The 14,023-nt window shown below is 34.4% G+C and overlaps 1 protein-coding gene and 1 pseudogene across 1 annotated transcript; one reads left to right on the top strand and one right to left on the bottom strand.

The window, feature by feature from the left end:
• Positions 1 to 1,978: 1,978 nt before the first annotated feature.
• LOC143056246 (uncharacterized) lies at positions 1,979 to 7,210 on the top strand (annotated as a pseudogene).
• Positions 7,211 to 8,995: 1,785 nt separating this feature from the next.
• On the bottom strand, positions 8,996 to 13,574 carry LOC143057820 (uncharacterized). Its single transcript, XM_076231239.1, has 2 exons — positions 12,016 to 13,574; positions 8,996 to 9,623 (listed from the first exon to the last, which is right to left on the bottom strand). The coding sequence occupies exons 1-2, from the start codon at positions 13,492 to 13,494 to the stop codon at positions 9,582 to 9,584; spliced, it is 1,521 nt and encodes a 506-aa protein (XP_076087354.1). The 5' UTR covers positions 13,495 to 13,574; the 3' UTR covers positions 8,996 to 9,581.
• Between the last annotated feature and the right edge of the window lie 449 nt (positions 13,575 to 14,023).

The following is a 14,023-nucleotide window of genomic DNA, read 5'->3' as shown; positions in this document are numbered from 1 at the left end:
GGACAGATTATTCATTTTCTGCACTATTGAAGCAAGATTTTTCATTTTCATTAAAGCAAGGGACTGATTATTCATTTTCACAACTATATTTATGCAAGGATTTGTATAGTCTTACTATACAAATCCTTGATTTATGATATTCGAAAACATACAACTTTAAAAATATTTGTTAATTATGAATAATACATGTAGTCAAGTTATTGTGTATCATTTAATCAAAATAAATCCTTATCCCCTGCAGAAATGTTTTAAGACTCAAGAATTTATTCATGACCTTAGACACATACTTGCGTACAAGAGGACAATATATACAAACATAGCGAGACAGGACAAACGAAACACAAATACATAGTATATTATAAAAGACAATTGGTATACTTAGATTAAGTATTTTATACTTTTCTTCACGAAAAGAATCATTTATATATCCAAGGAATTGTATAATATACAATTCTTTGATATACACAACCAATATACATGTATTGCATATACAAATGTACATAGTATTAAAGTTTGGTTTGCGTAGCCTTTTTCAAAAGTATTGTCAAACATAATTCGCCGAGCGGAGCGAGGAAAATTTTTTTTGAAAGGTTTTGGAACCGCTGAAGGCCTAAGAAGCTAAAGACCTGCTGAGTTATTTATTTTCAATACATTCCAAGTCAGGTAATTTATTTTCAAACTACCAAAGAACAAACCATTTATTTTTGTAATTATCAAAGCTGAGTTATTTATTTTCAAAATCCTCCTGGCCACCCCCCCCCCCACCCCCCCCCCCCCCCCCCCAGAATATCAAATGGTCGTCCCCTTAGTACCAAAGACAACTGTATATCATGTCTATCCAAGTCACAATTTATAAAAGTAAACTATTTAAGGTTGTAGTTTGGTCTTCAACGCAAAGCTTGGTTCACACCAAACAGCAATTTTGATGTTTTTTCGTTCTTTTTCTCGACCTGTAATTCCGAGAGATGCTAATAGATGCATCCATCTGTAGTTTACATGTAGCGTGGACACCAGTGAACACTTTTATCACAACAGTTGTTAGGTCGGAGTGAAACTGATCTGGGTTCATCAGTGTAAAGAAGGTCATTTGCACCAAAATTCACAAAATTTCGGAATTTTTCCAATTTTGAACTTTAACTGGACTTGCAACCGGAAGTAGTCGTTTCCTCGGCGTATTTTGATAATAAACACGACCAGCCGTTATGTGCCTTTAGGTTAACAGTATTTGTCAAGGTTTCAGTCCTCTGAACTCCGTGATTCAGAGCTTGAAGGTAAGCCCACCCCTCCAAAAAACCCAATTTTGTCCGATATCAAATTTTGAAGTTCGTATTTGAGCTCAAAATGATTATTAAAAGTGAGAAACATGACGTGAATAGTTTCAGATTGAGGAAACGTGTGTACACTAAGAATTAAATGGTATTACCATGACCTCTAAATGTATGGAGCGCCATTGATGCCAAAATAACGGAAATCTGGGTACGGCCGTAATATTACGGCCCCCGCACGACAAGGGTTAAATAATAAAGTACAGAGAATGGCGAAGTTCACATAGTCTAGTATGATTAATCATTTAAAAAAAAAATAAGCAAAAAGGGTGGGGGGGGGGGAATAGGGCGTTCGCCCTCTACGTCCCCCTCTGGATCCGCCACTGCCTTCTGTTGTCCATTTTGTCAAGTAGTAATCCTCAAAAGTATGTTTACGTTATATGCTATTTTTATCAAGTTGATTATACACACAGAATACATTTTATTATAATATCATTTCCCATTTCCATTCTCATTTTTTTAAGTCTCCTTCCATTATAACACGGGTCCACCAATAATACAACAAAAACGACATATTAGTAGAAAAAGCGATATGTTTTCATATTGCTTGAAGTGCAATATTCCAATAAAAACAAACTACTCACAAACCACTGATCTCAATATAATCAGCTAAAATACGGCAAGCTTTTTAGAAAAGCTATTACTTGTAAATATCAATTATCAGCTGATAATCGATGTTAAGGACACTATTAATTACCTGAATAACTGTCAACGGTCTAATGACAGCTGGGTACTTTTTTGTGTTTATATTTAATTAAATATGGAAAAAGACAAACTGTGCAAATTTTCAAGACCGTGGTTTTTGAAAATTAAAGGAGAATGGGAAAGAAACTTAAAGGATGTACCTGAGTTTGATATTTCTAAGCTTAAAACTTATCTAACAGAAAGCTGTAACAAGACGGAATGAGGGCCTATAAATCCTTAAAGGCGTTCAAATACTTCGAAGAAGGATATGTGCAGAAAATATCATCTTTGGTGTCAGAAAATAATTATTTAATACGTGCTGACGTTATGGCATCAATGGCCCAAAAAGTATATAAACCATACATGTGTTTGTCATCTTCTGGAGTAGTTAAAGGTGGCTCTTGTGATTGTGTAGCAGGGTAAGTACATGTACATTGCTGAATTTTATTTGTAATTAACATGGAGAAGTTAAATTTACATCAAACAAGTGGTTTGTTTTCAAAACATCCTCCGTTTCATTACTTAAGAAGTTTGTTATACAAAGGGAAAAAAGGGCGGGGAGTTCAGATTATTTTTTTTCCCATTCGTATTTTATTTTGTTTTTATTTAAAAAATTCTATTTCAGTATTGAACCACAGTATTCTTTCATTTCATTTTGAAAGAAAATATTCGGTCTGGTCTGTTTGCTGCATAATTCTATGTATTATTTATTCGTAAGAATTTCGGTCAGTTATTAAACGTAATATTTATCCCATTTTTTTATGAGGCAAAGTGATCATATTGTATTAATAAGATAAAAAAAAATGGAATAGTATAAATCAGTATTTGTTCCGTTTGCCCTTTTTTAAAAACGAAATTTCTCCTCTATTTTACAGAAAAGGTGAGGCATGTAGTCACATCGCTGCTTTACTATTTGCCATAGATGACTTTGTTTCAAAAGGCCTAAAAGAACTTCCAGCTGATCAGACTGGCACTGAAAAGCTATGCACGTGGAACCGACCAGCAAGACGGAAGATTGAACCAAAACAAATACACGACATACGAATTGTGAGGTACGTAAATTTTTACTATTATATTTTTACTAAAATGTCATTGATGTGATAATCATCAGCTTCATATACGAATATGCATGTTACCTATATTCCCTGATGTCTTTTTTTATAGGTAGAGAAACATAACAAAACTTGTATGCAATATGATTAAAAAGAGATTTGGGATATACATTAGTCCTATATATGATATAAGCCTCTTGTAATTTCTATATCGTATGCAGTCAACGTTTTTATCGGATTTTTTTGTACTTTTAGTAATACATGTTATTATCAAGTTTTATTGGAGTCAGGTAAATTTTTGTATTTGAATATTTATATCTGATGTAACACATATATATTTTAATCGTCAGTTACATCCTGTGACATGATGAAGACAAATTACCAGCACAACATCCTTTACGTGTGAATTTAGATATAATTTATGGGGGTGGTGTCATTAACAATTGACTTCTAAGGAAGTTAAATATTGCTACCTGTTGAGTATATTAACATGTGGTCAACCAGATGTGTAATTTACGGCCACAGGTCGGCTTAATATGATTGATCTAAATTTGTACCTGCAAAGAAACATACCCGTCTTTTCTTGGTGATATGAAAAAACAAAACACCAATAAAATGGAATTTGATGAAGTAAAAAACATAATTGTGTATAATCAGCAAGTGTCTGATTATTTGATATATTTTTCTTTATTTATTTGTTTTTGGTTATTTTTTGGGCAAGTAATTATACATGTATATTTCAATATAAAGTTATTTACATGTATGTATTTTCTATTTGTTCAGGCAGGAACATGGGAAAAGTCCAAAAGAGAGGGAGACATTTGCTAGTCTAAATTTTGACCCCCGCCATCCAGCAGATAGACATTTAAATCAGAGAGCTTTAAAAAAATTACGCGATGCACTTACTACTGCAAACCCTTCATGTGGATTTATGAAATACCACAAGATTATCCTTACAGATAAAATAGAACCTGAAAGTTTAAATCCTTTACATACTGTACGTAACTTCAATGATTTCACCTTACCTCCAAGCATTAAAGAGATTAGGGAAGCAGGCCTTTACTTTAAAAGCACATTACGATTAGACCAAAACGGCATTAATGAGTTGGAATTTAGTACCAGAAGTCAATCAAATTCAAGTGCATGGCACAGTGCAAGAAGATTTAGAATAACAGCATCCACTTTCCACAAAATAGGATTCAGACGAAAGAAAACAAACCCTACATGTCTTTTAAAGACTTTACTCTATAATGTTAGAAAACCAACAAAAGACATGCTTTTTGGCTTACAACAAGAGGAACCATCAATTACAAGATTTGTACAGGAATTGGAGAAAAGTGGAAAAATGGGATTAAATGTCCAAAAGAGGGGTTTAATTTTACATCCTGAAAAATGCTACCTAGGAGCATCAGTTGATGGAGTGGTGCAGATGGACGGAGAGACTTATGTTCTTGAACTAAAAAATCCGCACTCAACTTGGAAAATGAATTTGTTAGATGCAGCTAAAAAACTTGCATGTCTGAAAATTGATGAGAACAATAAGGTTTACTTGAATCCTAAACATGAGTATTTCACACAAATACAGGGACAAATGGCCGTCACCAGAATTGGAAAGTGTTACTTTGTTTTGTGCACAGAGAAAAATATTCATACAGAAGTAATACAATTTGATGAACAATTTTGGAGTGATTTGCAGAAAAAGTTAATATTGTTTTATAATAATATTTTTCTGCCAGAAGTTGTATATCCATCTGTAAAATTTGGATTACCGCCACTTGACTTGAGCTTACATGAGTGAATGACATTAAAAATATTTCTTGTATGCTACTTAGGCTTATTTTGTTTTTTAAGGGTGATTGACATAAAGGTGCGATTGATAGATCGATTTTTGCTTATATAACAGTGGCAAATATTTCATGCATATTCACGACAATATAAAACAAAATCCTTAACACTTGTTCTAACTTGAATCAGAAATACACAAGACCAATAGTTAAGTCCATGGTGAGCTTTGGTATTTGAATTTTGATGATGGGCCATTAATAGATTGCTATATGGCATGGATTTTGCTCATTGTTGACACCCTGGCAATTTTTATAATTCACATCTACTGCAGGCCGTATATTGACCTATAATGGTTTAATTTGTACTCCTACTAATAAAAATTGATCATGATTAAAATTTATCACTGAAAGGAAAAAAACAAATCAAGATGCTAACATTTTATTATTGGAGTCTGAAAATTTGTCAAGAATGAACAAGTGCGGAAAATTTCATCTGCCACAATCTGCAGGTTTAATGGCATAGTCCCATCTAAGATGTGGAATGTCTTAATTCTCTGGATAGCCCTTTCAACATGAATGCGCACTTCAGCAATACGTCTTGTTACCTCTACTTGTTGGGCACTCAACTGGAAATTACCATTCCTGAACGGTGGAATGTTCAATGAAGCACCTTTTTTACTTAGTTCATCAGCAATTTCAAAACCTCTGTCAGCCATTACATTGTCACCTGGCTCTATATAGTCTAATATCCCACAATCATTAATTATGAATTTATCTGACGCAGCTCCTCCATATAAAGAAGACACAAAACTTACAGTCCCATCAGGTGTTATCCCTGTTAAAGCTTTATATGTGTTCCGATGTTTATAACTTGACCATGTCTGTCTCTGGGCTTTCAATGCAGCTGGCTTTTGAATAAATATTTCCGTACAATCAAGAATAATTCTAGTGTTTGGAAATCTATTGAACGACTCTGGCATTAATGCTCTCACTTGCTCCATTGACGGATATGGAAAAAGATGATCAAGCTCTATACTCAGAAAACGAATCCATGTATTAAACATTTTAGAAAACTGTGCACAAGAAATTTTAAACCGACTTGCAATATCTTCTACCAAAAGTCCAAGTTTCAGTCTTACTAAAACAGCAAAAAGTTCATTTTCAATATTAAGTTTCCTACTTGGTCCTTTTGTGAAATGACTTCTTCTTGTTGTGTCACACCCTTCCCAGTATGTCAATCTCTTTGCTTTGGGTTCCAAGTAGCTTAATAAGGCTTTGAATGTTATAATGTTAGGCAGTCCTGTGTAGAATAGTACATTCCCATCACTTATCAGCATATTTTCTGCACAAAATGTCTGTCTCTGCAATAAGTCATTCTCTTTAGTCAATACCTTCACTTTAGATTTCATTTCACTTAAAAGTCTAGATTACTGTTTCATTTTTATATCAGTTAAGTTAGTCACATGTCCAGAAAATGTATCAACCTGAATAGACTTAGTTGAACTTTCTGTTTCTGTCTGAATACTAGCAGTAACTGTACGTGACGTATCTGGAATAGTTTGTGAGAAATTGTCCAGTGTTTTCATTACATGTCTGTGATGAAGATTCTTTATAGTTGTCAATAGGGTCAATCCAATACCTGTGATAATCATGATCAATGGGGGTCACTTCACAGTTTTCACGTACAGTGTTAGTGAGGTGTTCAACATTGCGTGTACATGCAGATTCACTTTCAATAACTACTTCATGTTGAACGTCGTTAATGTCTATGGGGAACAAAACTTTTCCCGACTTTGCGAAAGTCTTTTTCTTTACCAGAGTTGCCTCGCTGATTGCAAATTCATACTCCATTGCACGCCTACTCCTGGTTGTAAATCTTTGAGGTGTAGATTTGCTTTGGATAGGCAAATTCAGTGTTGGCACATAATCTATGTGCGTCGGATCTTTTGATTTTCGCCCTGTTGTAAAATGAGCACCACAGACTTTAGTATGTTCTGTCACTGTCAATTCTCCAATGTTCTTTCTTAATTGTCTACCTGAAGCTTTGATCCATGCGTTTCGTCTTGTAATTGGTACAGCAGGTATTCGGTGAAAAGCAAATCCTTTCGGCATAGAACTCCTCCTATTAGTACAATTAACGATACAACAATGATCTTGTCCTCCCATACCACCTCAGGGTATGAGTTTATATTGTTGTCAATTATGTCAATCACTTTTATAAATAATCTGATTACAGTAATAACGATGTCGATCTGATAAATCAATAAACTGATAATGCCCCCAGTTCATGAAATCTCGTATCTAATCAGTCGATAACGCAAAATCCCGATCGATCTTGCACATGCGCATTGGTTCCCTGAACTACTGTATTGACAAGTTTGGTAAAGTTGGATACTAATAAATAAATTGTTGTTGAACTTTTATTAATATTTTTTTCAGAATGAAGAAGTATTTTCTCAAGTGTATATTTCTTGTAAATAATTTATTCGTCAACAGCTGGGGTGGTGTTCTCGAAGCTATCTTAGGACTAGGACGTGTCCTAAGACCAACTTATGTCAAGTCTTTGTCCTAAGTCGTGTTCTCGGAAACTCTCTTAACTTAGGATAAATCGCATTGTTCGTCCTAACTTTAGGACCCCTAATTAGGTGTCCTAAGATCATCTTATCTTCATCCTCACTTTGTGCACGTTTTTTTCTAATAAATTTAAGTTAAGATGAACATAAAATGAAGCGCACCATTGATTATTAACTAGTATATAAAGATATTATGCATGATTTTAAACTTTGAACTTCGTGTCGAACATATACAAACAAATAAGAACCGTATGTAGCCTTTGTAAACATATATCAAACTGGTTGTAAACTAGTGGTATTAATAAACCCAAAGGATGATTTTTTTTCATCTCTCAATTGCATCTATGGACTTTCTATACTTTTATTAATATAGTCCCTGTATCATCGTAATTTTTTAGTGAAACCATTTGTATATACACGCATCTTTGTCGAAATTAAAATAAAAACAAAACATTTATAAATATATCGATTCCTTTTGTCGTCGTATCTCTTACCAAACAAGCTGACCACCCTCTAACTTATTAGTCATTTAGTTGGCGCACATCAAAGTCGTGCAACAATGGCAACTTTGTCGGGAAAGAAATAAAACAAAAACAAAATTATTTGTCCTTTTAAGAACAACACATTTAATAATAAATATTGAGCATAAATCTTTTCGTTACAATTTTTTATTATACTTGAAACAAAAAGATTATGATTGTTTAATCAGTTGTTATGTGATTGTCATTTGGCACATGTCAAACGGTTCATTGATTTTCCGCATATCAAAGAAAAACGGGCACGTGCCTAAATAATAATGTACATCTTGTTTATTTATGATTATTTTTCAATAAAATTTAAAATCAATGCATTAAATATCAATCTCTAACATAATATGTAAAAATAATACATATAACAGCACTCCTTTTAGTCCTTAGTGGCATTGTATAGTCCTTAGTGCACTAAGGAGTCCTTAGAAGTGTTTAGACGTACCGGTATTACTTATCTAATGAATTCAAAAAGCCTTGCGATTTAGATTTAACAGGATATTGCAACTTCGAATGAATGTTATTTAGAATTTAAAATTCTAAATTTGTTTTCAAATTCAGATTTTATGAATGAAGTTTTCTACTTACCACCTGAGAAATATACATACGGATATTACTTTCCTTACCAGTCCAGACTTCGCAATTAAAATAAAACATCTAGATGACGGAGATACTTCCAACCGGAACTACGTCACCTACATGCTTTACTCTACCTGTACCCCAGTTTTGTTTTTTCTATTTTTTCAGTAACCTTATTACTACTATAGAAAATTACGTGGGGAGGTTGGGTGGGTAATTATCAGGTGGTAAGTAGAAAACTTCATTCATAAAATCTGAATTTGAAAACAAATTTAGAATTTCATTTCATTCATTTTCTACTTACCACCTGAGAAATATACATACGGATAGATTACAAAGCCTTACCTCTCTGGTGGTAGGGTAATTTTCTATGGCTCTGCGTCTCTTCATCCTGGGTATAATCTTTACTTTATACCACTTGTTCATTTTTAAAAACATTCTTCTGTACACTATACAATATTTACAATGTCTTTATTTTTTTTCTTCTTTTCTTTAGTCTTTTTATCTTTTTTTTTTTTTTTTCTTTTTCGAACTGCACATTACAGTTAAAAATATATCAGTCTTTTTGATGATTTTAAAAACAATCTGTTATATACACATCAGGATAAAACCTTAACATCTACATTTCTCAAATAAAACTTGATGAAAGTTGTATCAGTCGACCAGTCAGCGGACTCTAAAATACTCTTCATACTAGCCCCATTAAATAAGGCCCATGAAGGTCCAATTGCTCTCGTACTGTGAGCTTTAACTTTAAAATCTGTATTTTCATATGCCATTTTGATGGTATTCACTAACCATCTAGAAATTGTTTGTGATGTAACCGGTTTGAATGGTTTAACCGTTGACAAGAAAAGTTTTCCTTCATCTTTCCTTGTTTCTTCTGTACGTTTCAAATAAATCGCAATGGCTCTTTTAGGATCCAATTTTTTATTGTGTTCAAAATAAGGCACAAAAATTTTAGTTCCATAATGATTTGGTCTATCTTGTTTTGATAAACCTGGTCTCAAGAAAACAAGTCCTTTCTTCTGAACATTCACAAACCCCTCTCCTATCCTCAATGCTTGTAAGTCTGAGCACCTCCTGTACGTTGTGATTGCTGTAAGAAAAACCACTTTATAAGTTAAGCATTTAATATCAGCTTTCAATAAAGGTTCAAAAGGAGACTTTTGCAACATGTCCAACACTTTTTGTAAATCCCATTCTGGGACTAAATTTACTTTAGGCGGTCTAGAATTGAAAACCCCTCTAAGTAGTCTAATAATATAGGGATGTTGCCCAATTGGAACATTATCTATTGGAGATAGCAATGACGATAACATTGACCTATAACCTGCTATAGTACGGTATTGTAAACCTGAAGTGTACAAATGAGATAAAAAATCTGCACATTCTGCTAAAGTAGCTGCATAGGGATCTTTTTCCCGTTCACTACACCAACTATGAAATCTTTTGAATTTACAAGCATAGTCTTGCTGTGTGCCAGATCTCCATGATGCTCTGAGAAGCTTTCTAGTTTCTCTTGAAAATCCCTTATTTCTGAAATTTTTGTGGAGAGCAGCCAGGCTGTTAGCGTGAACACTTCGGGATTTGGATGGTAAATGTTTGTTTTTGGTTGATACAGAAGATTTTGCCTTATTGGTAGTTTTATTGGACTTGCTACTGATTTTTGAAGAAGCTCTGTGTACCAATGTCTTCTTGGCCACATTGGAGCTATCAGAATTAGTCGACAATTGAATTGACTCATGTGTTTTAGTACTTTTGGAATTAGACATATTGGTGGAAATGCATATGCCCACATTTTTTCCCATGATATCGACAGAGCGTCTACTGCTAGAGCACTGGGATGAGGTATCCAAGCACAAAACACTGGTCTCTTGTGATTGTGTACTGAGGCAAACAAATCTATTGTTGGTTCTCCCCACATTGCAAACACTGATTGAACTATCTGATTGTTCAGTGTCCACTCTGTGGGTTGTATTTTGTTTCGAGACAGATGATCTGCAAGAACGTTTAATTTCCCCGCTATGTGAGCTGCTCTGAATGTCAGATTGTTCTGAATAGCCATTCTCATTAGACACCATGTCTTGTAACAAAGGTGTATGGACTTGGTGCCCCCCTGTTTGTTTACATATTGAACGACTGTTGTGTTGTCGCATTTGAGTAGCACATTTTGATTTTGTAATTGTGGTAGGAAATGTTGTACTGTTCGAATTACAGCTTCCAATTCCAAGAGATTTATGTGTTGTTTCTGTTCTTGAACCGACCAAAAACCTTGAAAAATCTGATTGTTCATGTGACCCCCAAACCCTGTCTTTGAAGCATCTGTTGTTATTGTGAGGGTTGCCGACCACTGGTGTAATGATTTGCCCTTGGTAGTGTTTGCTCTGTCCAACCACCAATTCAAATGATCTTTTAGGTGTTGAGTAAATGGAATTTGATAAGTAAGATCTCTGGTGGATGGTTTCCAGAAATGAAGTAGATGTAATTGGATAGGCCTCATATAAAGGCGTGCATTGGGGATCAATTCTATGCAAGACGCTATCAAACCCAACAACATTAGATAATCTCTTGCTGTATTGTGTCCCTTCATTATGCTTATCACTAACATTTCTAATTTTAAAATTCTTTCCATAGTTGGAGAAACTATCTCCTTCTTGAAATTGAATAATGCCCCTATGAAAGTGATCTCTTGTGATGGGATAAGAGAAGATTTTTGAAGATTTACTATAAATCCCAGTTTTATCAGAAGATTGAGTGTTTTCTCTCTGTCTGAAATTAGCATTTTCTCTTGAGCATTCACTAGTAACCAATCGCCCAAATAAGTTGCTAGGCGTATGTTTTGAATTCTCAGATGAGCTGCTACTACAGCAACTATTTTTGTGAACACTCGAGGTGCTTGAGAAGGACCGAAACACAGAGCTACAAATTGGTAACATTTGCCTTGTATGCAAAAACGTAGAAACTTTCTGTGTGTTTTGTGAACTGGAATATGGAGATATGCATCTTTCAGATCGAGAGACAACGCCCAATCTTGGGGTTTTACTAGATTCAAAACTTTTGTTAAAGTGTCCATTTTGAAATGTTGCTTCCTCAGATACTGGTTGAGAGGTTTCAAGTTTATTACAGGTCTTAAATCGCCTGTTTTCTTTGGAACCAGAAAAAGTGTACTGTAAAAACCTTGATGTATCTCTGCTTGAGGTACAATCTCTATTGCATTTTTTTCTATTAAATCTTCTACCTCTGCTAAAATAATAGGTAGATTCCTCGCATTGACAGAAGTGTGTTTTATACCTGTCAAGTGAGGAGTTTCTTGAAATTCTAATTTCAAACCCTCTTGTAAGGTTTTCAGTACCCATTGATCGTCTGTTATTGATTCCCATTCCTGAATAAAATGTTTTAACCTCCCTCCCACTGGTATCTGAGGCAACAACATTAGATTTTTGGCGTCAGGAACTATACTTTTTCTTCACATTAGAGAAAGAACTTACCCATGGTTTGGTAGCTTGCGTCTGTTTACCAGATGACTTGAACTCCCCAAAGTTCTTCTTTGGTATCTTAAAGTTACTGTCAAATTTAGGCTTTTTCACAAATGTTGACTCTGAAGTAACTGTAGCCGTTGGTTTTCTTTTACCTAACTGTGAACCAACTGAAACTCTTCTATTATCAGGCAAAACTTCAGCTAATTGTTTATTTCTGTCAGTTTTCTCTTTCATTTTGGTATCAAACTGAGAACCAAATATACCATCTGCTGTTAATGGTAAAGTCACAATTGTGTTAGCATAGTCTCTTAGTTCATTTAGACCTGTATCATACATGGTAGCACGACGACGTATCATGTGGTGAAAAGCTCCAGTTCTCGCAGTCTGATCTAAGCTTTTGGTTGACAAAGCAAATATGTCTCTTACATTCTGAATTGCACTATCTAAATTTGGTGAATCAGATGTTAAATTATCCAATAAATTTCCACTTGCTTGTTGCAAATAACAGGTTGTGATCAATCCCATGCGGGCCGCAACTTGACCCTGATAAGCTAACCTTTCAAGTGACTTTAAGTTCTTAGTAAATAAACTTGGGACTCTGCCAAAAGCAGCCTTTGGCCCATATCTTTTCATCAGTAAACTTTCTACTGTATTGTCCATTGTCGGTACATTAAAGTATTCTTGACAACTTGTATCTATTGGGAAACTTAGTCTATAATTTTCCTTATAACTAGTGATTTTGTGAGGAGTCTCTGATCTCCAAGAACCACGTAAAACATCAATTTGGTTTTGTTCTAACACTAAACCTGTTTTCTCAGTCTTTAACGAAGTATAAGCATCTAGACCAAACTTGTCACCTAGTGTATGACTCACAGAATTATCTTGCTTCTCTGTTTCACAAGATTTCTCATTTCTGTTACCTAAATATTTCTGGAACCTGTCATGTTCACCAGATTTAACTAACACTGATCTACTGTCACAAGTATTGACATCTTCATGATCAGAATTTCTAGAATTCTCAGAGCCCTCTGCACTGAATAAAAAGCCACTATTTTGACGTTCCGAATCCGAAATTCGAACAGATAGTGTGTCAATATCATCACCGCTATTTTGGTGCTCATTAATAGCACTATTCAACGGGATAAGAGGTCTGCGAGCAGCACTAAATGCCTCGACTGTGACCGTATTTTGATACTCATGTTCTGACCTTGGAACTTCATTTCCGGTGTCAGTACGCTTGTCTTGAAGTAAATCTAATAATTTACCCATTTTATCATTCATAGAATTGACTTGCTTGTCCTGTTGTTCAATTCTTGCTATCATACGACTTTCTAAGTCTGACAAACTGTCTTTCTTGCTACGAGAAGAAGTTCGTTTCTTACCTTTCTTCCCGGGAGCGGAAGTGACTTTGTCGGAGGCCATTGTATTATCCTCTAACACAGAAGAAGTGTCTTCCTCGACATAGGCATCTGAGCCTTCACTTCTCATTATCTTAAACTTATATAATTAAATAACTTTGAAAATATTTTTTAACGTCTGAACTCTTCGGCGTAAAAAATAAAACTGGGGTACAGGTAGAGTAAAGCATGTAGGTGACGTAGTTCCGGTTGGAAGTATCTCCGTCATCTAGATGTTTTATTTTAATTGCGAAGTCTGGACTGGTAAGGAAAGTAATATCCGTATGTATATTTCTCAGGTGGTAAGTAGAAAATGAATGAAATGAAACTCTCTGGTTGATGTGATCTTTTTAATAAGTTTGCCCCAAGCAGGAGGTTTATTGCTATATAAATCACCACAAGTCAGAAGAACAATTTAATAATTTCTGAAATGTTTCATTCCTTTTTGATATATGTATATAATATATATCAAAAAGGAATAAAACATTAAAGAAATTATAACTATTTTATATATATTTTTTCCCAAATTATAACGAAAGATATATTTCTAATATCGTAGCTTTTTGACCTAGATTTTTTTTTCAATTTGATAGCAATACACCAAACTAAATAACAACCTA

The sequence above is a fragment of the Mytilus galloprovincialis genome, chromosome 13, assembly GCF_965363235.1.
Source record: "Mytilus galloprovincialis chromosome 13, xbMytGall1.hap1.1, whole genome shotgun sequence".
NCBI classification, from domain to species: Eukaryota; Metazoa; Mollusca; class Bivalvia; order Mytilida; family Mytilidae; genus Mytilus; species Mytilus galloprovincialis.
Note: the sequence above shows the minus strand (reverse complement) of the source record. Positions and strands in the feature narration are given on the sequence as shown.

Coding starts and splice junctions, on each gene's coding strand:
- LOC143057820 (XM_076231239.1), bottom strand. CDS start 13,494: ATGAGAAGTGAAGGCTCAGATGCCTATGTCGAGGAAGACACTTCTTCT. Junction 9,624..12,015: donor CGCAAGCTACCAAACCATGG/GTAAGTTCTTTC, acceptor TTTTTCTTACAG/CAATCACAACGTACAGGAGG.